General features: G+C 52.3%; 11 protein-coding genes across 11 annotated transcripts; 9 read left to right on the top strand and 2 right to left on the bottom strand.

The window, feature by feature from the left end:
- HMPREF1120_02715 (40S ribosomal protein S9) lies at positions 1–809 on the top strand (the record flags this gene model as incomplete). The annotated part of the gene is made up of 4 exons (XM_009156760.1): positions 1–46; positions 116–134; positions 217–315; positions 392–809. The coding sequence occupies 4 exons, from the start codon at positions 1–3 to the stop codon at positions 807–809; spliced, it is 582 nt and encodes a 193-aa protein (XP_009155008.1).
- A 168-nt stretch (positions 810–977) lies between these two features.
- On the bottom strand, positions 978–3,350 carry HMPREF1120_02716 (uncharacterized protein). The gene has a single exon (XM_009156761.1). The coding sequence runs from the start codon at positions 2,510–2,512 to the stop codon at positions 1,466–1,468; it is 1,047 nt and encodes a 348-aa protein (XP_009155009.1). The 5' UTR covers positions 2,513–3,350; the 3' UTR covers positions 978–1,465.
- Positions 3,351–3,563: 213 nt separating this feature from the next.
- Positions 3,564–4,169, top strand: HMPREF1120_02717 (uncharacterized protein; the record flags this gene model as incomplete). Its single annotated transcript, XM_009156762.1, has 1 exon — positions 3,564–4,169. The coding sequence occupies one exon, from the start codon at positions 3,564–3,566 to the stop codon at positions 4,167–4,169; it is 606 nt and encodes a 201-aa protein (XP_009155010.1).
- Positions 4,170–4,753: 584 nt separating this feature from the next.
- HMPREF1120_02718 (uncharacterized protein) lies at positions 4,754–5,077 on the top strand (the record flags this gene model as incomplete). Its single annotated transcript, XM_009156763.1, has 1 exon — positions 4,754–5,077. The coding sequence occupies one exon, from the start codon at positions 4,754–4,756 to the stop codon at positions 5,075–5,077; it is 324 nt and encodes a 107-aa protein (XP_009155011.1).
- Positions 5,078–5,965: 888 nt separating this feature from the next.
- HMPREF1120_02719 (MFS transporter, DHA1 family, multidrug resistance protein) lies at positions 5,966–7,775 on the top strand (the record flags this gene model as incomplete). The annotated part of the gene is made up of 4 exons (XM_009156764.1): positions 5,966–6,476; positions 6,564–6,662; positions 6,756–6,823; positions 6,933–7,775. 4 exons carry the CDS (start codon positions 5,966–5,968, stop codon positions 7,773–7,775), a joined length of 1,521 nt encoding a protein of 506 aa, XP_009155012.1.
- A 2,166-nt stretch (positions 7,776–9,941) lies between these two features.
- On the top strand, positions 9,942–11,690 carry HMPREF1120_02720 (uncharacterized protein; the record flags this gene model as incomplete). The annotated part of the gene is made up of 1 exon (XM_009156765.1): positions 9,942–11,690. One exon carries the CDS (start codon positions 9,942–9,944, stop codon positions 11,688–11,690), a length of 1,749 nt encoding a protein of 582 aa, XP_009155013.1.
- Positions 11,691–12,214: 524 nt separating this feature from the next.
- Positions 12,215–14,792, bottom strand: HMPREF1120_02721 (uncharacterized protein). The gene has a single exon (XM_009156766.1). The coding sequence runs from the start codon at positions 14,324–14,326 to the stop codon at positions 12,563–12,565; it is 1,764 nt and encodes a 587-aa protein (XP_009155014.1). The 5' UTR covers positions 14,327–14,792; the 3' UTR covers positions 12,215–12,562.
- Positions 14,793–16,383: 1,591 nt separating this feature from the next.
- HMPREF1120_02722 (uncharacterized protein) lies at positions 16,384–16,907 on the top strand (the record flags this gene model as incomplete). The annotated part of the gene is made up of 2 exons (XM_009156767.1): positions 16,384–16,818; positions 16,857–16,907. 2 exons carry the CDS (start codon positions 16,384–16,386, stop codon positions 16,905–16,907), a joined length of 486 nt encoding a protein of 161 aa, XP_009155015.1.
- Positions 16,908–17,355: 448 nt separating this feature from the next.
- On the top strand, positions 17,356–18,153 carry HMPREF1120_02723 (uncharacterized protein; the record flags this gene model as incomplete). The annotated part of the gene is made up of 1 exon (XM_009156768.1): positions 17,356–18,153. One exon carries the CDS (start codon positions 17,356–17,358, stop codon positions 18,151–18,153), a length of 798 nt encoding a protein of 265 aa, XP_009155016.1.
- Positions 18,154–19,395: 1,242 nt separating this feature from the next.
- Positions 19,396–20,097, top strand: HMPREF1120_02724 (uncharacterized protein; the record flags this gene model as incomplete). Its single annotated transcript, XM_009156769.1, has 1 exon — positions 19,396–20,097. The coding sequence occupies one exon, from the start codon at positions 19,396–19,398 to the stop codon at positions 20,095–20,097; it is 702 nt and encodes a 233-aa protein (XP_009155017.1).
- Positions 20,098–20,844: 747 nt separating this feature from the next.
- On the top strand, positions 20,845–23,650 carry HMPREF1120_02725 (myosin IX; the record flags this gene model as incomplete). The annotated part of the gene is made up of 4 exons (XM_009156770.1): positions 20,845–21,027; positions 21,083–21,136; positions 21,192–23,139; positions 23,202–23,650. 4 exons carry the CDS (start codon positions 20,845–20,847, stop codon positions 23,648–23,650), a joined length of 2,634 nt encoding a protein of 877 aa, XP_009155018.1.
- Positions 23,651–23,859: the final 209 nt, after the last annotated feature.

Here is a 23,859-nt window from a genome sequence, read left to right on the forward strand (position 1 = left end):
ATGGCGCCGCGATCCTACTCCAAGACCTACAAGGTCCCTCGTCGACGTAAGTTTGCCCACCTTATTTGCGATTGAAAACACGAGTACAGAAAACTAACACAATTCTGATTTACAGCATTCGAGTCAGCCCGTCTGTACGTGTCCTCTGGCCACTGAGCATCAGCTTGCCTGTGCTTCATGTCTGAGAGTTACCATATCCTAATTTCTACTCTACAGTGATTCGGAATTGAAGATTGTCGGCGAATATGGCCTGCGCAACAAGCGTGAAGTCTGGCGTGTCCAGCTTACTCTGTCCAAGATTCGACGTGCCGCTCGGTAAGCAAGAGAGAAACACTCCAATGTTGCGCAAATAGGCGAAAGTATGGACTAGGTCAACTGACGTTCTGCATAGTCAACTTTTGACCCTGGACGAGAAAGACCCCAAGCGCCTGTTCGAAGGTAACGCCCTCATTCGCCGTCTGGTGCGTGTCGGTGTGCTCGACGAGTCGCGCATGAAGCTCGATTACGTGCTTGCCCTGAAGGTCGAGGACTTCTTGGAGCGCCGCCTGCAGACCTGCGTGTACAAGCTCGGCTTGGCCAAGTCCATCCACCACGCCCGTGTCCTCATCAAGCAACGCCACATCCGTGTTGGCAAGCAGATTGTCAACGTCCCCAGCTTCGTCGTCCGTCTCGACAGCCAGAAGCATATTGACTTCGCCTTGACCAGCCCCTTCGGTGGTGGCCGACCTGGTCGTGTCCGGAGAAAGAAGGCCAGAGCTGCCGAGAAGAAGGATGAGGAAGGTGAAGAGGGTGAGGAGGACGAGGAATAGACGATGCAATGAAGAGAACCTGTGGTCTGGTCAGATGTTGACCCAACACGACGCCTCAATAGCGGATGATGAAGCGTGGGGTCAACGATGGAAAGCAGCCTCAGGGGGTCGGCAATACAGACCAGACCTCGGACTGTGTTTGGATTGTTATTTGCAGAATCAATCCACGTCACCTCTGGCTCCAGTGTGTGGCGCCGTGGACGGCCATGAAGCAGATGAACACTCAGAAAACGTTTACTGTTTTGGCCATGAGATACCAAAACGAAATGTCTATTCGTACAGCGATCCAATTTCAGCAGGTCGACCATTGCAGAAAGATCTACCGCCTTGTATTTCTCCATTTCCGTCATTCAAGTGATCCATTGACGTAGAGACCTTATTATCGCCAGGTTGCAGGCCTTGAACGACTCCTTCTGGTAGCGAAGCCTTGTGCACCAAAACCCATGATCCAGATGCCATTCGAAAGTGTAACCCCAACTCCACGCTCTCAAAGACTCATAGTGTATATAACAACATGTCACGCAGTTATCCAAGCACTGCTGCTGATGAAGTGACGTGAACCGAGGAGAAGGCCATCAAGGAGTGCTTCTCTCCAGACTGCAACGGCCGAAACAAGCAGGATAATAAATCCCAGTGTCGCCAAACCTGATCAGCTGCTAGCCCTCAACACCCACGACATCCTCCAAGCACAAGACGCCTCTTAGAACGGCCTCGGAGCCACGATACCACCGGCCCAATTCCTCCATCTCGTCTCTTCCGCCACCCTGTTCCCGCCTCTTGCGCAGCTCGACAGCTAAGCGCGTGCTTTCATTCCTTCTCTTCTCGAGCTCGGCGAGTTCGCGGTCGACCTTTTCGACTTCACGATCCTTGGCCGGCATCTGGTGCTGAAGAAGGGAGATTTGATGGTCGAGCTCGAGGTTCCGAGCTTTCAGATCGTCGAGGGCCTGCTGCGTCGCTTCCAAGGGCATGTTCATGCGAGCACTAATGTCATCTGATTCTCCATCTCGCTCGTCGTCATCGAAGGTGCTGCCTTTCCTCCTTTTGGCAACTTCGGCCTGCAAAACTTCAATTTCTCGTCGTAAGTCGTCAATCTGCGGTGGGATTGTGGCCAACAACTCCATCCCATGCGCAACTTCGTCGTACCTCTGCGCCAGGACACGCGCCTGTTCTTCCATTTGGGCTACCAACGCGTCCACACCGCGTTTCTTCGTCTGTAGCTCCGCCTTCATGGCCGCCAGTTTTGTCTCGAGCGCCAGGTTGTCGCTGTGGCTCACCACTAGGGGCGGGTCGCCGACAATGCTGCGCAGGTATTTCTCCTTGGTCACTTGTTCGAGGTAACTGAACCGCAGTTTCGAGAAGAGGTCTTTGTAATGCGCCAGGTCGGCGGCGAGGGATGCCGGCGTCAGCTGCTGCTGCGCGCCCTCTGCTGAGACGTTTTTGCCATTGCTAGCAAAATCTGATGCGGATGTGCCATGGGACACGGTTGAATTGGAGGTGTTGCCTACATCGGATGCGCGTGGTTGTGGCCCTTGAGAGGCATTTGTGCATGAACGAGGCGATTGTGATTGCGACTGGGTTTTTGACAGTGATGATGCGGTGATGGGTTCTGCGAGCGTGAGGATCGAAAGCGGTTGCGAAGTTTGCTGAGCGCGAAGGTTTGCCAGCGTCGCGTCATAGTCGACAGAATTGGCCGCCATTGACATACTGTAAATGTCAGAAGTCCCAAAGGTTTGCGTGCCTCTTGGTCCTTTCGAGTGTGTATATGGTTTCCCGAAGATGATAGCTTCTCTGTTCGGACTGTCCGTAGTAACACAGTCGTGTAGTGGTATGCGTAGTGTACAGGAACTTGTTGTAGGTGGTTTAATAATAAGAGAACTATGGTTGCAACCCGCTCAATGCGGAGATGTAAATAAATCGCCCGTTTCCGTTGCAGTGGCAGAAACAGATCCCGCCGCCCTAAAGCACAAGTATTTGTTGGCGCGTGAGGTTACTGGATGTTCAAACCTGGACCAGCCCGAATCCCGTTATGGTTCAGCACGCATCACAGTTTGGACTGAGCCGTGGCAGCTGTCAAAATGCGATGTTGGCGCATGAATTAGACCATGATTGCCACTATAAGCAGGTGAAATACCTAAAGCAGGCTTGGTCTGTGTCGACCCCTGGCTGCAAACGCACGGAAGTCTGAGGACGGCGGCATCGTCGGTACTGTATGCCTGTATGCATCTGGCGATCATGATGCACGCTCGATTGGAAATTTATGGTATGTCGTGCAGCGGTTTGTCATACCAGTCTCTAGAGTTGCGGTAAAAGTACTGTACTGTGCTGTGCTTGCAGACTGATATTACATCTGCGGCTCGTGATGACATGGGATCTGCCACGGTTGGCTTTTGCCGGGTACCTACAATAAGTAGTTGGGTGCGATTCTGTGAGATTTGGACCTTCAAATACTACCTAGGGACTTGTTTATCGTGTGGTGACAAAAGGCCCGACCAGGGGCCTCCCTAGCCTCTGCAGTTCCGTGGTCAGTGGTGCCAGTGGTAGAAGATGATGATCGATATTCAGTAAGTTTGGAGCTGCCTTGTCCCCACAGCTTGAGCATTGGAGTACATCACGTGCAGCAGGTTTCCCTTTACTATGATTTTGATCTCCGTTCACATTTTCCACACGACAATACCGTGACTGCGCAGGCATTACAATCCACCAATATTCTCGGTCACTGTATCAAGCACCGTGATTTTCAAACTCACTCTCACAATGTCGTGGTTTACCTCCCTCTTCTGGTCCTCGAAGACGCCGTCTCCATCACCCGCCAGCACTGCCGACGCAGACAACCAGCGCATGCTGGAGGAGGTATCTGCATTGACCAAGCCAGAGCCAGTTGCCGAAAGTCCTACACCAGCTGTTCCGCAGCAAGCGCAGACACCACGAACGGACAGGGGCAAGGTCATATTCGGGGCGGGCCTTGCTTTCTTTACCTTTTCGGTTTTGGTGACACGCAGGGCCTTCGCACGAAAGCGATTGTCCAACCCAGCATTTTATGCCAATGCTCCGGGCCACCAAGCAGAACAAGCCAAAAAGGTCAGTGGTGCGATGGAGGCTTTGGAGGCATTAAATCTGGCGACTATAAACGTCCTCAGTCTTTCCATGATGGCAACGGGAGGAACAATGTGGTACCTGAATATCAATAGCATTGAAGATGCGAGGAGCCTACTTCGAGGCGGACTAGGCGTTGATGGCACGGGCAAGACAGAAAAAGATGCGGAGGAAGAGTTCGAGGAATGGATGGCCACTGTTCTGGCTCGCAAAGATGCAAAGGGAGTAAAGCCGCCTCGGAAGAACGAAAGAGGCCAGGAGAGATGACGATACTGATTGGCATGCACTTTGTGGACAGCAAGGATATCGATCGGTCCATGCTGCCATTATACTGGTTTCCTGCCTTAGTGCCGCGCGCATGAACGAGGCAGTTTTCGGTCTTCCTTCACAAGAACAACCCGCGGATTCAAGTGAATTGTCAGAAATCGATCTTGGGCAGGATCTCATCCATCTGTGTGTGTCGGTTTCCCAGCCATTGACGGTGAATTTCAACTGTTTTCCAAAGCTTCACTGGGATCGGGGTGCCCAGACACGTCATTCGCCCTCAACTGCACCCTTTCTCGGGAACCTTTGTCAACGCCATAGCAGATCTTGTCTTTGGAAATCTTTTGAACCCACAAGAACCGCCGCTTCAACCTTCAAGCTTCCACACTGCCCAAGCTATCGGCTCATCTTAAAGCCAGAACGCATCCGCAAGGTAGGGGTCACTTGCAGATTGCTTATCAGGCCCGCCGTCAATCGTGGCTGAAACAGCCCCGGAGGCATGTAGTCATGTCCAGTGTCTGACCAGTTTTCCTAGACGGCAAGGAAATCAAAAACCTCTACTCTGCCATCGCCTATCTTCCAAAATCATGTCTCTTATCTATCCGAATCAGGCACGCTCTACGACCGAAGTACACCTGCCGAGTGGACCAGTCAACATCAACCAAGCTCCCCAAGACGACAACGTCGCAGAGCCATTCATTGACATCGCCGCACTGACCGTTACCTTTGTTCTCATGGGAGCCTTCATCGCCGTCCTCTTCTACGCCTGGCGAACGAGATGTGACGGCCGACGAAACGCATGCGGAGCCTGCCACAAGCGACAACACAGCAATCTGAGCTACCGCGATGATGACCTGGAGGACGCCGGCCTCATCTTCGATGGAAAGGACGTGGCTGGCAAACAAGACTAGGAAATCAACGTATTACAAGCCCGGCGTGTTCGTGTGCGGGGGTACTACATTGCACTCGTCTCCGCTGTGGATCTTTTTGGCTGCATCAGGTGTTGAGAACGATGGAGGTTAGGTGTAGGACAGGATTGGATTTCTAGTCTCGCTCCTGGAATCTCTCCAAGGCCAGAGAGCAAATTGTTTTGTGTAGCATTTTGAAGGTTTTGTGCGGGTGTGAGCTGTTATGGGAATGGGCTAAAGATCATACGGTCAAGTTCAGTGGGGAGTGGGAGATCAACTTGCAGCTAAGGAGGCGTGGAACCAAAGCACGGTCTCAAGAGGTTGAGGTCCATGAGCAGCCTAACGAGGTTTTTGGGATGCGACAACACCGTTACAATACATCCTCATACGGCTTCATACATTTCCCAATTCTTTGTCATCAATGCTGGGCGCGCGTGCGCCGTCACGTTCTGGCGCCACAAGGACTTGAAGTACAGGTCTTGATGGTGGACGCGAGATAATTCGTGGCTTCTTTATGGCTGCAGCAATTTACCATTAATGAGATACCGTATCACGCTCTGCGGTGTTTCGAGGGTTTGAACTTGACTGTGAGTGGACGGCAGCTGCTGCCTTCCAAACCAGGAACGCAACCAATGACACGAGATGAGGCCACGACGAAAGAAGTCTATTTTCTGTGTCGATTCGTCACCACTGCATTGCATTGCATTGCGTTACACCTCCCTTTGCCCTTCACTTCCCTTCAAGTTCGGCTTTGCTCAGTGTTTACAGCCCATTTCACCTTGTTATGCAGTCTTGTCTCGCTGTCTCCCGTTGCTCCAGCGTTAATTTGAAGTGCTTGAGATTGTACCCAAATGACCTTCCCGGAATATCAATCCTATCCCTGTTGTTCCTATGTCTCACCGTCAAGATGACGAGGAGCAACCTCTTTTACGTCCCGACGTTCCCAGAGCCCACTCTGGAGCATGTTACACGGCTGCAGAGAGCGCAAGCCAGACCAGCGATGATAGCGTCCCAGATCCAGAAGCACAGAAGATCTCGTTTGGGCCAAAAGACGAGTCCAACCCAAAGGCCTGGTCCAAGAAGAAGAAGCTGGTCAACGTGGCCATCATTGCTTTGATGGCCATACTCACTCCGCTTGCCAGCTCCATGTTCACGCCGGGCATCGCACAGATCGCACAAGACCTACGCACCGACGAGCAGTCGGTCATCGCCACCACCACTGGGTTTGTGATCATGTCAGGTTTTGGGCCGTTGGTGCTCGCGCCATTCTCCGAGACGTTCGGACGTCGAGTGCTCTACATCTGGTGTTTTGCGGTGTTTACGGTCCTGCAGATAGGGGCGGCTGTGAGTCCGAATGTCGGCACGCTTATTGGATTGAGAGCTGTCTCTGGATTTTTTGGGAGTAAGCCATATATCACCGATGTTTTCCCTGCAAACTCTGCCGGAGTAAGAAAGTATCATATTGTTCATGTTGCTAACCTGGCTACAGGTGTTGGGTTGGCCAACGGAGGTGGAACCATCTCTGACATGTACGAGCCCTCACAGCGGGCAGGTGTTTTTGGTTGGTATCTGCTGGGTCCGCTGTTGGGTAAGTTCGATACTTGATGCCTGATTCTGTGTCCCTTGTGGCATACCCGTGCTTATAAAGGCTGACCGCTTCTACCGTCGTGTTGTCGTGTAGGTCCAACTTTGGGTCCTCTTTTCGGAGGCGTCATTGTTAGTCGACTAGGCTGGAGATGGATATACTGGGTCAGTTTTCGGAAACCATCCTCACTAGGGCTTGGTCTGGGGGTCTTAATCGTGTCACTCAGGGAGGCCTGTTGGATGATTGTCACTAACACCGGTAGCTCTGTCGCAGATCCTTACCATTGTTTGCGCTGTGAATACCGGCATAGGGTACTTCTTGCTTCGAGAAACATACGTACCAGTCCTTCTCGGCCGGCGGAAAGCGCAGCTTCAAGAAGATACCGGAAAGAACTCCAAGATCTATTTCGATGGTGAAGACGAGCGTCCGCTGTGGAAGAAACTCCGGGCTAGCATGAAACGGCCGTTCGTCATCTTCGTGCAGCCGATCGTTTTGACCATGAGCTCGTACCAGGCTCTGATATTTGGCACGACTTACAGCATCTATACCAACATGCAGAAGATTTATTCGGATGCGCCCTACAACTTCAATTCGGAGCAGATTGGACTACTGTATCTGGGCGCGGGATTGGGCTTCTTGACTTCTGTGCGACTCTTGGTCCCTCGCATCGACACCGTGTTCAATCGCCTGACGAAACAGAACGGCGGAAAATCGCTACCTGAATTCAGGTTGCCTCTCGCCAACGTAGGCAGCATCTTGATTCCTGTGAGTCTTTTCTGGTTTGCATGGACGGTAGAGTACCGTGTGCACTGGATGGCCAGCATCACAGCAACGTATTTCTACGGCGTCGGACAAGTCGTGGTTTTCAACGCGGTTCAAAACTACTACATTGACTCGTTCTCAGAATACGCCGCCTCTGCCATTGCAGGAGGCTCTGTATTCCGGAGTCTGGTCGGCGGAGTCGTTCCGTTGTTTGCACCTAAACTGTTTGATAAGGTCGGATATGGCTGGGGGATCAGCTGCTTTGGGTTTGTGGCAGTTCTGATCGCGCCGAGTCCTTTGTTGTTCTATTACTTTGGAGCGCGAATCCGGGAGAGGTTTCGATTGACATTCTAGTGTCAACAATGATTAGACCTCAAACAATCGAATGCAAAAGGGGCCAAAAGCCTGACAGCCGCTCATCGCCGGGTGTCAGGATAAGACTAAAGTATTGGCCAGCGCATGGCTGTCAGAGTGCCAGCTGTGTATAGACATCACATCATATCACACCCAGTAGTCACACAGCCCTCCATGGTTCGTCTCGGCTAGCTGATTGTTGTGGTTACATTGTGTAACATGCAGAGCGCCTGGTGTGCTGCATACTACTAGGACTCAAGCACCTACGTGCTGGTTAGTTTGTAGTGACTTCTGCATGCATACAACCAAAGCCTCACATTGAACCGCCCTTGTGAAATAAATGCTACCTAGTCCCGGCTCTGAACGAAATTCAAGTTCGGCTCCTTGCAGAAAACTCATGCGGCATAGCACGACTCATTAATCGTTAAACACTGGCAGTCGAAGAAAGCATGATCTCATCTTGCATTTTCGGGACGGACCTTTCGGAGAGAAGAGAGGGAAAAACGTGTCGCATGCCAGTGCCAGTGCCCACCACTGAACTGGCCGCTGGGGCGGTGCATGGAGGATTTGCAGTCTATCCCCATTTCGTGGAGCTGTCGGTCTGAACCGTGTCCTTTGTGTGGTCACTAAAGATCATGATGGCTGAGTAGTGGCTCTGCCCGCGAGCCTGAGGGAGGAGCCGCCCGCCGACCCCCGATGCTGGTGTCCCTGTCACTGCACCGTTGTTGGCTTTCGTGTTAGTTGGCGTATCTCGATCCCTGTCTAGTCTGGAGCAGAAATGCATCGAGGCGTGTGTTGCCAAAGCAACCACCAACCATCGCGTTGTTTATCATCGCCCCATCATCGACTTGAACTGCAGTGGCGGCGGCCGCGTGGTTCCATGTCACTTTTTCCTCTGCCTGGGATTCTTCATCACAGCAGCCTCTTCCTCACCGCCTGCACGACGTGGCCATGGGTCGTTTGTTCATTTTGTTCGTTGTCCTCGAGCCGGTGTCGGCAGCCTGACTAGGACCGTGCTAAGGCTTGCAGCACAATCGCGTGGTGTGCTGGGCATGTCACTTTCTGAATCAATGCTGCTGCCTATCAGCGGCTAGAACGATGTGCTCAACCATTTGATTTGTCCGGGGGAGATATATTTGCTATCCTTGGTTCCAACGGTCTTGTTGCTGGCCATGGATCCCATTGGTGATTAGTGCCATTGTTTTGCAGCTCTATTTCTTCGCTTGGGGTTCGGTTTCGCATACAATGCAGTCAGTGTCCGATGGATCCTTAGGTAGAGTCCCATTGTTGTTGTTCTGCCTGTGCGCGTATGTAGTTACTGCATACTACAACGGTTAATTGGGTCATAGCCGTATGGCTAGGTGTAGAAGCAATGTGATAAGAAAGAAGACAGAGACTGCTGCCTCCGCTGATCACAGGCAGAATCTGCGGTGGCCGTAACCTGAGTCTCTCACCCTTTTGTCTGCGGTCTACGTTTGCTAAAGCAGTGAAGTTTGACTATCACTTCACCGCACAACATTGTCCGCCACTGCACTGCACTTAAGGTATTTTACTTGCTGGAACTGCAGTGTCGCTTTCAACTTGCAGATCCAATCCACTGTCAGATCCCACTGGCTGGGTCCGATGGCTGATACTGTACAAGACCAGGGCTACCGTCGAACGAACGTCTTTCTAGCTCCCCGGAACACTGGCATGACCCTCAACCCATCACTGCACCGTCGGTCTGCTGCCATTCCATCCACATCCACCAGCCTACTAGTACAGTAGTAGCGTCAGCCCAAACACAAGACCAGGGTCAAGTTCTGGTCTGGTTCCCTGCTTCAAGAACCCGACACCGTCGCCGTCACCGTTCGCGTTCACGGTCCAATTCGATCGGTACAGACAGTTGAACTCTTCCTCCCATCGAGCCACACCTCTACTGCATCCTGTCACCGACACAAGACTGCGCCCTAGATCTTTACGTTTCCGGTTACGCCTCGGTGCAAGTGCCTTTAGGTCCCAGATTCAAGTGTCGCACTCTACACGACCCTCTTGCTGCCCCCTGCGCAGTTAGTGTTAATATGAAAAAGAAGGTCCTGTCACTCTCGCGGCCGCCGATACACATTGTCTGTGCGGAGAGGTAAACAATTTGAGTCAGTCCCGTCCCCGTCGGGGAGCTCTGCTCTCATGGAGGCCCCTCCACCTCCGCCGCCGCATGGCTCCCATCCCGGCGCTGGCACGCAGGGCGGGAGGTCGGGCGGTCTGCCTGATGGCAAGTATGACATTTTTGTCATTCCTCCGCATTCCGCTGGCTCGGGGTTTTTGTATCTGCCCTCCCTACAGACCCAGCGCAACAGTTTTCTGGCTGGTGTTTTTTGCACCGCTGCCGCATTCTTCATCTACGCCACCGCGGTGCCGGTTGTCAAAGCATGGCTACTAGATACCTTCAACAGTGGAGGGAGCGGCGTGGTCATGATCATGTGTGGTGTTGCAGTGGTGGCCTGGGCATTTGGAAAGACACAGGGTGAATGGGCGCAATCTCCGCCTGCTCCTGGTGATAGTGGTCACTCTCACCAGGGCAGCGGTGCAGGCTATGGCAATGCTAGATCATACTCCCATACTCAACCAGGACCTCAACCTCATGCACAAAGTCCACCTCCACCACCACCACCGCCGCCTCCTCCTCCCAATCACGGGACTAATGCACCTCCTCCGCAGTCCTCCTGGCAGCGACCCCAGGCCAATACGAAGGCAAACACCACAAGTGGGAAGTCGAGCTGGGAAAAAGCGAGGGAAGAGACGAGGAAGAGAGAAGAAGAAAGAAAACGCGCCGAAGAGTTGAAGAGGCGAAGGGAAGAACTAGAAAGGGAGCGACAAAAGCAGAGAGAAAAAGATGCGCTGGAGAGACTTGAGCGCGAACGCAAAGAAAAGAAAGAGCGGGAGGAAAAGGAGGCTGCTGCTGCCGCCGCCGCCGCCGCCCAGGCTGAAAAGGAAAGACAAGAACGAGTAGCAGCTGCGGCTGCGGCAGCGGCGCAAGCATCACCACCGAAGCGTCCCCCCATGCCCTCGGCCAGAACAGAGCGTGAAGATGACAGTTATTCATTCAGACCATATGACCGGCCCAAAAGAACACACAAGGCCAACTCGGCGGCCTCGATGTACTCGGAATCATCGTACGCACCGTCAGAGAGCACGGCGAGGACAACGCCACCTCCATCTATGCGAGGCCCATATTCCACCAAGGATCCCGACAAGATCATGATCAAGGGTGTCTTCTCCTTCAATAACGCTTTTATGCGAACTCCCATCTCGCAACTTCGGTCTGGCCAAGGCAATGTCACCGACGGGCTGATCCTGCGGATTACCACAGAAGGGCTGTTCATCGACGACGACGTCCGGGGCGTCCCTCAGCGAGAGTGGGATATTAAGGCTTGGACGATGAAATTGGCAGAGGTATGGTGTCCCGTATTGAACCCTGGAGGAACCCCTGGAATCCCCAAACGCATTTATTCCCTTGGACTTAGTGCCGATGCGAGGCAAAAGTCATCCCCTTCACAGAATGATTCGACAGTTTTCGTCAGCAGGCTGTTGTTGAGCTGCACGGAAGGCTGCAAGATAGCCGTACCTGGAACAGCTACAACCCACAGTCTCCGGTCCAGGATGCCCCATCGTCGAATGGAAAATGACCATGACAATACTAGTACTGACACGATCCTATCACAGAGCTGCGAACTCGGCGGTCTACACGTTCTTCGTGCCAGCATTCGAGACCAAGAAGGAAAGAAGTACGTTTTTGTCTTGTCGCAAAGCGAGGGCTGGAAAGTCGCCATCGGACTCCAGCGGCTACGGAGGGGCAGTCAAGTTCGAGCGTTGGGCGTGGCCGGTCTCCCACAGAATGAGGCCCGAGCCATCCTGGAGAATCTGGGGTTTGCGTGAAATTGAAACATATGAGGCATTGCATTGCTGTCTTGTTCTTGCAAGCGATAGTATTCCCCAAAAAGCATTGCAAGATGGTCAGCGAGATTGTGAATTTGCGTTCAACTGTGGCATTCAGAATCGACTATTTAGCGCGCAGCATCAGCGATGGAGTTGTGTACTACGTTCACTGACGTTCTTGAAACGGGACTCTCGTTGGGATATCTCTTCTGGGCCACGTCCATTACCGTCAAGCCAGGGCGGGAACTGAGAACTAATGCGAGCTTCAAGCTGGGACATAAAGACTGCTCGGCGAGGCGAGGCGAAACAGGCGAAAATTGTGTGAAATAATGCAGTTGACCAGAAGTCATAGGACCGTGGCAGATCATTGGTATCTTTGAGCAGCCCGGTCTACTAATAATACATACCTGATCGTGCCTGTTGTTTGTGTCTTCCAAGGTTAGTAGTATTGTGCTCTTTGCCTCTCCTCCTAGCAGCTATAAGGATTGCATCACCTTATGGTATCTCTATGCCATCGCTGTTGTGGAGATCTGATACAGCAAGTCAGCAGGATATGTTATTACTGAGTGTACAACTACCTCTATTACTCGCGAACGAAAAACCTAGTTGACAAATACGATTCGATCCTAGAGGGTGAGCGAAGGCCGCTTTATCTTGAGCTTTGACTGAACCTTTAGCTGAGCCTCCCTGAGCATGACCTACGCCCCCAATGATAATTACCCTAAGCACGCCCGAGGTACAAAGGGGGCCCAATCTGGCCCCCAGCGACCGGTTAGACCTGCCTCTCAGCCAGGCACTTGTTCCAGATAATCTTTAGTGACCAAAACTTACCGAACACCGACCGAACCTGGTAATTCTTCTAATAGCAAGTTTCAACTGTTCACCATCCAGTTTAATTCAGACTCGCCGTTGTCTTTCCTCTTCAATTCCCCTTTCCTCTCAAGTTCCATGTGATGCTGGTCAACACCTTCTTGTCCAAATCCTTGCTGTTTCCGTAGCTCGTCAATGGAGAGGGTGACAATCAAATCTTCCCCGAGCTTCAATTCCACCCCAGTTTGGGTGAAGAATACGACTGTCTTTTCGTTCTTCGCTTGTGCAGCTAGACACCTTTTCCTCGCTTCCAAGGGAACCAAAATCTTGAGCGCACGCCTCTCTTCCGACAAATGTAGTGAGATATACCCTTTTGCCGTGAGTGTGACCTCCTCTGCATCCCAAAGCTCTTTGAATTCGAACCCATATCGGGCAGCATTTCGGCGGCGATTAGCTGCAGCGAATTTCTCCGACTCCAGCAACCCTTTGGAAATGCTGTTATTGATTCTGGTCCGAAGAGCTCTGGCCACTGACTGCCCTTCATCCAGCATTTTGAAAACATCCTCTTGCAGCGTCATACTAGCCCAGTTCAGAAAGGCAGAATCATATTCAAGGACTGTGAGGGTTCTGTTGAGGTTGGTTTCCATTCTCATGTGCTCGTGCACTTCTTTAAGTGGAGCACTGCCTGGCATACCCTTTTGAAATTTGGCTCCTGTCTCGGTGAAGGATCTCTCGTCGTGCGGGAGTCCTAACAGCCACATCATGAAATTCAGGCCAGCGTCCAATCGTAGAGAGTATTGTGCAGTTGCATTCGGGTTGAACGTTGATGCCACCGGGTGGTCGACAAAGGCTGTTATGCGCCGCACACTCTGGTCTTTGAAAAGGATTTCGAAGCCGATTGAAGTGTTACCACTGAGTTTGACATTGAGCACTTTAGCTAAATGCTTTCTGCCTTCTTGATAATGCTTCTTTGCACAACGGCCGCCCACAATCAGGAAAGGGACTGGCAAGATCTCTAGAAGACGGTGAGACATTTGGTGGTGCATCTGGAGCTTTTCCTTCGTCCAACGTGAGGCAGGACAGGTCGATTTGCGTCCTCGCGCACTCCCCTCCCCTCTCCAATGCCAATCGTATGCAAAGACGACGTCCGGGCCCAAGCCCTTTTTGGAAAGCAGTTGAATGGTCTGGCTGCCCTTGTCACAGAACTTGGTAACGCCACCTTCTCTGGATTGACAGTGTAGTATTAGTCCAAGGTCGCAATCCGGATTGCCCGCAGGCTGTGCAATCCCATGCGCGTCTTCTTTGGTGAAGCCTGCCTCTTGTGTACGGAAGTATTCGATTTCATTGGTCAGAAGTTGTTGCAAATTCGTTGTAACACCATGCGTGTCTTCCTTGTGGAGAAAACTAATAAACGAATCCAGCTCCTTCTCATGAAGCTTAGAGACCACTTCTATGGCGAATCGTAGTGCGAGATCTGAACCATGGAGACTTGTCTCTTCCGAGGGAACTTCCGAGCCCACGGCATTTTCAAGGACTGAGTTGGATCGCTGGTCAGGATTGAAATTGTTCGACGGACGGATTTGTTTTGCGTCAGCTGTCGAAGACTTGTATCGCTTACTTTTTCGAGGTGTCGCCTCATCGGCCTCAATGGTGAAGTCATGAGAAGCACTTGGGCTTCCATCAGATTCTGGAGTTCTCTGTTGTCTCTGTTCTATCTTCGAAGCGCGGAAGTTGCAAAGATTTTCATACACAAGACCCACGATATCACGGCTGTTTTCGGGCATAAGGCATTCAGGTGGAGGTACGACAGGTAACGAGTTCTGCATGATGTCAACTGCACATAGAGGAGAGCGGTCGTAAGGATAACGAAAATGGGAATGGAAGAGTTGCTGGCGTAGAGCCACACCATGACGCGCAACGTAGGCGGAATATTCAGACTGAATAGTGACACATTGTAGGCAGTGCTGCCAGAGCTCGGAAGACGAGACCTTTGTTGATATTTGGCAGTGAATACACCACTTCACTGAGGAAGCGGCAACGTTGATTTATCCGGGTTTTCATGGCGTATTTGAGGGTACTGCGTGCACTGGACGACGCCTCATTAGTTTTCACCCGATGCTAAGACATTGTGGTGAGACGGGAATTGAAGAGTAAAGATGGTGCCATGGTATTTGTGGGATGGGGGATGTCCCTATGTACTTTGTATACACGGGATCCGAGAAATGTCTGCCGATGGATGCCTGGTACGGAGTAGTGGTGAGTAATTCAATATACTCTATAAGCTGATTTCTAAGCATATCCTACTTCTTCGATATTACTATTAGGGCGGCAGTTGAGTTTCAGTGTAAGAAAAGTGAATTTAATACAGGATTCACGTGGCGTTAAATCAATCTGAATACAAAGCAAAGAGGAAAAAAAAAGATTGCGGCCACTGTGGATCGAACACAGGACCTTGAGATATACTGAACCGAAGTTATCTTCAGTCTCTGCTAGAGATTAGCTTAACTGCGAGTAAAGGCGATGACTTGTACATACCACGCTCTCCCAGCTGTTGGTGAGTTAGCAGATGATAATTTGATGCAGAACGTAGCAATTTACCTGAGCTATAGCCGCACCACATTTATTGGTCAAAATTCGGCTACAATCATATTCAAACAGCCGTATTATCATATTACTCACGTGACTTCCGGGCGCAGGCAAGTTGCCCGCGGGGTGTTGTATTGTTCTGCATAGCCACCGTAATCACCACCTATGACTTTTGATGCGCTTTCCACCGTTTTTTCCTAGTATAGCGCAGCTGCGGCCTTCTATTAGTGCTAACGTAATTACCCCCAAGGCCGCGCAAAGGGTCCTGAACGAGCTCACGAGTAGGAATAGGATCCGCAAATATATATTGAATGGAACCCCTTGGAAACAGAGCGTTCAATCCGCAAGTTTCTACAGTATTTAAGGTGAGATTGATCGGAATAGGCGCATAGTAAGCGAACCCGACAAGTGACTATGCTAGATAGGAGGCATCCAATCTGCCTACTTTTGACCTTCCGGGACCAGAGAGCGAGGGAGCCTAATCTGGCTCCTTTCACCTAACTACCTACGTACGTACCATCTAGGGACGCTTTGCTGCAGCCTTATCGAGGACGCTCGTTTCAAACTTGAAGCTTCACCGCGTTCTGATGTTGGCTTGTGCAGGAGGTGGGGGCCTGATCGTTTCTCGCCCAGCCAGTACTGTAGAAGGGAACCAAACCCATCACCCAGAAAAAGCGCCCCGTGGGCCCCGGGAGCTTCCACCAGTCAGTTCGTCCATCGACGTGTTTCTTCGCAAGAATGTTCCCATTGTCGCCCTTCAAGTTCACGGGTTCCCTGTGCGGCCAGGGTCTTCTACAGTTTTGCCCAAACCCTTTTGAACAAGGACAGTTCTGGCCTGATGGTTCCGTGCCCTGCCAGTGGAGGCTGTGCATCATGTCATACTACTGGTACTCCAACAAGTAGCAGTGGTTGATACGCTGCTGCCTGAGGCCCGCCGTCTCTCCATGCTCGAATACGAGTTGTCTCCAGATCGAGGATGGGCTCTTCCTGTGCAGGTACTGTAGCTACCTGACCCTCACCCCTCCACCGCATCACCACCACCGCCCGAGGACACTGGCATCAGAGGCTCGTTTCTGTTGTATTTGTTCTTGCGGTTGAGCGGAACTGTCAGCTTGTCCGGCTTCCTTTTCGTGTCTGGTCGCGCATCGAGCTATTTGTCTTGTTTGTTAGCCGAAGGCTGTGTATACAATTTCAAGGTCAAGTCTATGCTGCCCTGAGCTGCACTGCGCAGGAATAGTACAAGAGACATTTCACTCTTTCCCCCGCCCTCAACTTGATCCCGCTTCGCACCCTCACAATGACGATACACAAACAATACCCTCCTCGAGACTACGAGACCTTTGCCGACGACACACCTGCCGAGTCGGATAGATTGGTTGCCAATCCTCCTACTAGTATCTCGCAGCAACAATCAGACTCTGACAAGTCAAGATCCGCCGCCTTCGAGGCTCAGCGGCTGGCCTCGCAAGGCTCATGGGCAGACACATTTGTGGGCGGGAGTGGGACACCTGCCACGAACCCAACTCCAGCGGCTTCGACGGTCGACGATTGCGAGGAGGCGAGAAAGGCGCAATACTCTAGCTCCCACTCTCATATCCTGCAAGAGCCTAATGACACTCTGGACCCTCCGCCGATTTACACGCCCTCAGATACCACGGTTTCGTCTCCTCTGATGGCAAGGTCTGAACCACCACCATTGCCGATGCCAGCATATGCATATGAGCCAGAGCAAGTAAGCGGCCCCGGTCCTGCGCCTGTCCCTTTTTTGAGTTCTGCCGTATCCCATCCGCATCTGCGCTCGCAATGCCCGCCTCAGCATGACAATGAGCATTGTTGCGGCAATCATGATGCGAATCCCCTGAACGACGATGACGATGACGATGACGGTGCCCTCCTTCCCGAGCCCGTACTGCACCAATCGCATTTGGATTCTCCATGCCATCAGCGCGCGACAGTACTCGAACATTTAAGGCCATCCTCGGGCAGACGGACCTCGAAGAGAAGAGGGTGCCGGGGCAATCGACGACATCGAGGGTGCGGCGGGCGACGTCAGGGAGGGGGGCGGGGCTGTTGCGACCAAGAAAAAGCACGACGATTTAAACGCACATGCTTTTTCGTCTTTGCCCTCGTTCTGTGCCTGTGGCTGCTGATCCCGGGTTTATTGAAGGCGCATTTCAATGTATAACATACCTTATCCTCCTACTCGTTTTCTCGTGTAGCAGCGAAAACCAGTGCCTGCCCTGACCCCCAAAAGAACTTCAGGCTAATGATGAATGTTATTGCGGGAAAGCAGAAGCCGAAGGCGGGCGATGCATTCCCCTCGGACTCATCTCCGACCAATTCAAGCTGGCCGCCTGAGAAACGCGAACACCGCGAACACGAGACCAGCCGATCGATCAGGGGCACATATCAACTTTATGACTTGCTGGATTTGTCTACGACCAGCGGCAGCATCTTTGTGACGATCGAAGTGCAACCAGGCGACAAACCCTCTGTTCTTCGTCTCGCCAGTAAGTCAGGCAGTGTGCGTGTTCGCATGGTAACTGGGGGTGGATTGTTCCGCAAACCCACGGTTGTACCAAAAGCAGCGCAAGAACGGATCTTGCAGACCGATATCTCCACTCATTCGGGCAGCGTGATTGGAAATGTTATTGTGGGTAATGGTGGCTCGCTTCGCATTGACACTCACTCAGCGTCCGTCTCGGTCGACGTATTCACGTTCGGCGTGTCGGAACACCACGCTCCCTCCAACATTTCCACAAGTACGCAGTCCGGTAGTCAAAATATCCAGGTCATTGCGCCGTCGGGATCCACAGAGGCCGTGAGAGCCATTGATGCTTCTCATACTGTCTTGGGGAGTGGGAGCATGAATATCCATTATCCGAGTAAGTGGGAAGGTACCGTGCATATTCTGCAACAAGGGTCCGGCTACATCTCAGCCAGTGGCGATGGACTGCTCGTGCGCAAGGAGAGTGGTCGCGAGATCTTTGGATATAAAGGACAGAAGGAAGGAAGGAAGATTGAGATCTTTGAGCAGGGGAGTGGAAGCGTCAGATTCCGCTGTTGATATATGTTGAAACTGAAGAACTTGAATGGGAGCTGAGCTTACCTAGTCGAATGTTGTAACGTTTGCCTTGAATTATGAAACGATGGCTGGTTCATGATGTCGAGACATACATATGGAAGAGTAGAAAGGCCCAACTAGAAGGAAAGGGATTCATTTCAAGGTGTAGAGACGACAAGACTGTGTACGACTGTAGTACAATAGATGCCCGTGTACCCCAGCCTGAGAGGAACTGAATGCTGCAGTGGACCCCGGAGATAATATGGAGATCCACCCTGTCAGCAAGTTGCATAAACATCTCTCCAGTACTGGTAGTAATCCTTCCGACTACGACTCCTGACCTCGGAGCCTCGCAGGCCATCGCTGACTCTCTACAGAGTTACACTACGTTTCATCAAGAGTCCGATTCCGAGTCCGAATCCGCTTGTTCTCCGGCATGTTCCAACTTTCTTTCTTTCTTTCCATGCCACAGAGCGCAGGCTACCCTGTCAGCAGAATGCATTTTAAAAGTCTCCTGGGCCCGAGCGTTGTCAGTGTACTACGCCTCCTGCACAATGGTCACCCACCCACTGTACCTGAATCTAACGGGACCAGAATCGAATTGAAAGAAGCTCAAGATCCGAGCCGCCCGCACGTGATAGTGACAAAAAGGCAACTCAACTCCGAGTCGTGGTTGTGATTGCAGGTGTGTATGCTAAGCAAAGCAATGTCTGGTATTGCTACTGTTATCCCCAAGAGGATCAAGGCCAAGCCGAAAGCACATGCCGAAGTCCAGTCCATCGAGGACGAATGGGTCGGTGTGACGGATCCCGTTATTCGGCGCAAACTTCAGAATCGAGTGAACCAACGTGCGGCAAGTAAGTGAACAGGACGCCCTGCCTGCCTGCTAGGGTATCCGATATAAAGATCGTATACTATGTAGTATGCATATCGCTAACCGGAGTTGAGCTGTTGACAGGACGGCGGAAGGCTGCTGCAGCACGACAGAGCAACAGCAACAACAGCAGCACGTCTTCAATCTCCGAGTCGGCCTCGGGATCTGCCAGTCAACATTCAGCATTTTCGAGCAGCATTAACGAACTCACCTCCCTCGCGAACCAGTCTGTAGTCGCCGACTGGACCTCAGCAGTCAAGACATCTTCGGACAAGACGACACAACAACAGTCAGCATTCCTGTCCATCCGCCGTCGACACTCGTATCAAGAATGGGACAAATTTTTGACTGGTCCCAAAGGATCGGAAATCATGGCATCAGCGACACGATGTCAAAGAGAACGAGGACGAGACAGAAAAGATAGTGTTTTGCTCCCACCGCCACGCGACCATCTGATCTGTCTGCTCCAATTCAACGTATACCGAGCGTTTGTTTCCAATGTCGCCTTACTTGGTCTGGATTTGAATCTCATGTATACGGATGACTATCCGTCTCCTTTCTTGCCGCTGTCTCAGAGTGCCAATTCGCAGATTCGCCAGCTTCCGCCAACGCTGCAACCCACAGAACTCCAGAAGACTATTGCACATCATGCACAGTGGGATGTCATCCCGGACCCGGACCTCAGAGATAATATTTTACGGTTTGGCGAGGAGAATATTGACGATGTCGAGTTGTGTCTTGATATGGTGGGGGACGGAAACTATGATGATGATTCTACGGAGCGAAGCCAAGTAGGTTCTAGTAATGGGAAGAAAGACTTAGATGTGGATCTAGATGCTGATGCTGGAACGGAACCGGAAACCCAGCACAAGGTTGGGTTCATTGCTTGGGGAGAGCCTTGGGATGTCAATGGATGGGAAGTCACGAGAGGATTTGCGCTCAAATGGCCTTTTCTTTTGAGGAGTGCAACGAGAATTCAGGAGAGTACGAATCGGTGGAGAGTCCGGAGGGGCCAAAAGCCGCTGGACTTTGAGCGTATACTGAGTCAAGGGACTACTTCTGGTGACAAGTAGTGTATATCATCGACGGGAAAATGAGAATGAATACCTAAGTACAGGTACTGTACATGGTACCTTTGCTTGTTTGTTGCCATGGCTCCGCGTTCAAGTTTGACAACGCGCGGTAATGTCTGTTGTCGTGCCACGGTCCTGGGATTCAAGTTGTGTCGATATGGGAAACCCGGGCGTACTCACATGTTGACTCAATTCGCAAAAGATCAATGTATAGTTATGCAAATACTTTCCTAGGTAGTGGTAGTAGTAGACACTATTTGGTCGTGAAATGAGCTGTCGGAGCGACTTGTGGCGCAGCCTGGTCCCGATGACGACGCGCCCGTGTATAGATCGAGGCTGGCGCGCCGGATGGGGACCGATATGTCATTCACAACTGCTGGTATTTCGGAAAAGGACAAATTAATGTGCGATACTTTGCAAGAGTAGCTCGGCCGCCCGATCGAGATACGTTGCAGTATAAAACAGTTGAAGGGTGGAAACAAGGAATTTGGGCGCCGTCGCACTGCAAGGATCGATCGCTGGTTGAGGCAGATCAATCAACTTAATCAATCTGCCTGCTGCTTGACATGCTTCACGACAGTCCTCTTGAATCTAGCTTCACACCTTGCGGTCGCATCGTCCTTCTCTATCATACACCCTCGACTTGGCTCCCTCTCTCGCAGCAAGGCCACTGGCGCACTTCCTTCTAGAATCGCAGGCTAGCACAGACCGACTTTCTTCGAGCTACGAAGCGACGCCCTGGCCGCCATGGCCACTGCGGTCGAACCAACCTCTCCGGTCGACGGACCGCGGTCGCCAGACCCAACGACCCCAAAGACATCGCGAGACAATGAACTCCCTCTACCGCCCGTGCCTCCTCTGGCCGGTCCTTCGAACGGAGTACCTGACCCTGCGGACAGGGAACGCCTCCAGCATATTCTATCTTCCGATGTAAGCGGCATCTGCCACGGTGTTCGACGCGGTATAGTACTAACCGGATTTCCAGATTGGAATAACCACACTTCTCGGAAGGCTAAAGCAAAGCATTGCTTCTACAAGAGTGCGCCGCCTTTCGTTTCGCGCTTTGCTTCTGACCACATGCTAACCTGAAGCAGGAATTCGCCGCCTTTCTGAAAGAACGATCTGTCCTCGAAGAGAAGCACGCGCAAGGACTCAAAAGACTAAGTCGCAGTACCCACGACCAAATACGACGGCCTGAGAACAGACAAGGTTCGTTCGCACAGAATTATGAAGAAATCACGCGTATCCACGATCGCATGGCCGACCATGGTCTGCTGTTCGCCAACACCCTGTATGCCATGTCGGAGGAATTGTCGGAGCTTGCAGCCAATACAGAAAGAGCACGGAAACACTGGAAGCAAACGGGATTGAATGCGGAGAAGCGCTTTCAGGACGCCGAGGCTGCCATGGAAAAGGCAAAGGCCAAGTACAATTCATTGGCAGAGCAATACGATCGAGCAAGGACCGGAGAGAAGCAGCCAGGCCGGTTTGGCATCAAAGGAACCAAATCTGCTGTGCAGCAAGAGGAAGACTTGCATCGTAAACTTGAAGCCGCGGACGGCGACTACGCCTCCAAAGTGCAGGCTGCACAGACTATCCAGCAGGAACTCCTGCACACCTACAGGCCACAGACTGTCAATGCCTTACAGGATCTTATTAGAGAGATTGATGCTGGCGTGGGCGTGCAGATGCAGAAGTTCGCCGGCCAGACCGAGAAGTTGATCCTGGGCTATGGCCTCTCCATCACGCCATTGAAGGGACAGTCGCCGGCCTCCAGAAGCCTCCGCGAAGTGGCTTCTAGCGTCGACAACGAAAGAGATCTACTTGAGTACGTGTTGAGTTTTAGTGGCAAGGCCAGCTCTGCACCAAAGGACATCAAGTACGAAAAGCATCCTGCTTTGTCGCCCAAGCAGCAGCAATTGAATTCTCCATTCAACCAGCCACCGGCGGCGGACCCGTATGGACAAAGCTATGCGCCCCAGCACCATGGTCGACAGGTGTCTGGCGCGGCTCCTTACCAAGGAGACGGCTATCCAGGACCAGGCCCGCAACATCAACAGCAGTATGTAATTGGAGGAGGAACAGGCCCGTCATCCGGTTACGGGCCTCCTCCTCGACCGCCTCCGCCGCCGGCTCAGCAGTTCTTTGAACGGGATGAACCGCGTTCTGAGCCGCCTTCTGAGCCGCCTCAACTGCCGCAGATTGACACTCTGGGAACAGACAGATTTGCGGGCCAAACGTCCGGGACTGTCAGTACAGGTCAGCCCGATAGGCACTACCACCCGCCTCCTGCACAGGTCACGGGCACTTCAGGTCAGCCAGCGGTTTCTGAGTTTGAGAAGTCAAACTTTCGCTCTCCTGTGTCGTCTATCGAGCCAGAGCATCCTCTACCACAGCAATACGGCCATCTCCCGCCAGGGCCGAACACCGTCGATCAGCGTACCCCATCAGGGTACTCGGCGCAGTCGCCGAATGACCCTATAGGGTCCCGCCCGCCCCGAGGATCTTCACTCGAACGACCTTCCGATTACGGCTATAAGGAACCACGCTTACGAGGTCAGTCACAGCCAGCTACGGTTTTCTCGCAGGTCACGGTACCTCATTCACCGGAAACATCAGCACCAGCAGAAAGACCTGGTGCAGGCATACAAGGAGAAGGCTCGCGATCATTCGGCTCAGGACATGGCGCTCCGCCGGGGTTTCCCCGAGCAGAACCTGGTCCAGGATCGGCTGGAATCCCTTCTCAGAGACCTCCGCAGGGCTCTCTTGGCGCAGCTCCCTGGGCGCAACATCCCGTGTCCGGTGGCAGCGTCGCCTCTCCGACCTCGAGAGGACCGTCTGGTCAAAGGCATGGACCTCCGGTCAAGCCTGTGTTCGGGGTTTCGCTGGATGAACTGTTCCAACGGGAGGGTGCTGCCGTCCCCGCCATCGTACGGCAATGTATCCAGGCCGTCGACCTCTATGGACTCGATGTTGAGGGCATCTACCGAACATCCGGGTCCGCTCATCACATCATGGAGCTGAGGCAATTATTTGATCATGGTAAGAGATTTCATATCTAGTGTACAGTATGTGGCATTGTGTACTGACCGACTGCTTCACAGATGCCACTTCGGTGGACTTCCGCAATGCCGCGGCCTTTTACAACGACATTGCCTCTGTCACCACGTTGCTCAAGCACTTTTTACGAGAACTGCCGGATCCGTTGCTCACTGCCGCGCAGTACCATGCGTTCATTGAGGCCGCCAAACTGGAAGACGATATTGTGCGCCGAGACTCGATTCACGCTCTGGTCAACTCTCTGCCGGACCCTAACTATGCCACGTTACGGGCGTTGACGCTCCATCTATACCGTGTTGCCCAGCACAGCGATCGGAACAAGATGACCATCAGCAATTTGGCGATTGTGTTTGCCCCCACGCTCATGGGCCAGCATGGCCCAGGTGGTGCGAATGGCGGTTCTGGTCCTGACATTGCCGACGCCGGATGGCAGGCCAAAGTCGTCGAGACGATTCTGAACCACACGTACCAGATCTTTGATGACGACGAATAAGCTCGAAAAGTGTTTTTCGACCCATTCGGCTTGGGAGTCAGTGGTCAGGATCAATTTACCGTATGACTCCATTGTACGGTTACGGGGCCTGGGACGTTCGGATGCAAGAATGGACGCAATACAACACCTACTATATCTTCCTGAAGAGCCTTATTAAGGCGTTTGAGATGATATTGACAGCAACACTGCTGCAGAGGTTGGAGAATAAT

Source organism: Exophiala dermatitidis (assembly GCF_000230625.1).
Source record: "Exophiala dermatitidis NIH/UT8656 unplaced genomic scaffold supercont1.2, whole genome shotgun sequence".
Taxonomy (NCBI): Eukaryota; Fungi; Ascomycota; class Eurotiomycetes; order Chaetothyriales; family Herpotrichiellaceae; genus Exophiala; species Exophiala dermatitidis.

Excerpts from the sequence above, each read along its gene's own strand:
- HMPREF1120_02716 (XM_009156761.1), bottom strand. The coding sequence starts at position 2,512 with ATGTCAATGGCGGCCAATTCTGTCGACTATGACGCGACGCTGGCAAAC.
- HMPREF1120_02721 (XM_009156766.1), bottom strand. The coding sequence starts at position 14,326 with ATGCAGAACTCGTTACCTGTCGTACCTCCACCTGAATGCCTTATGCCC.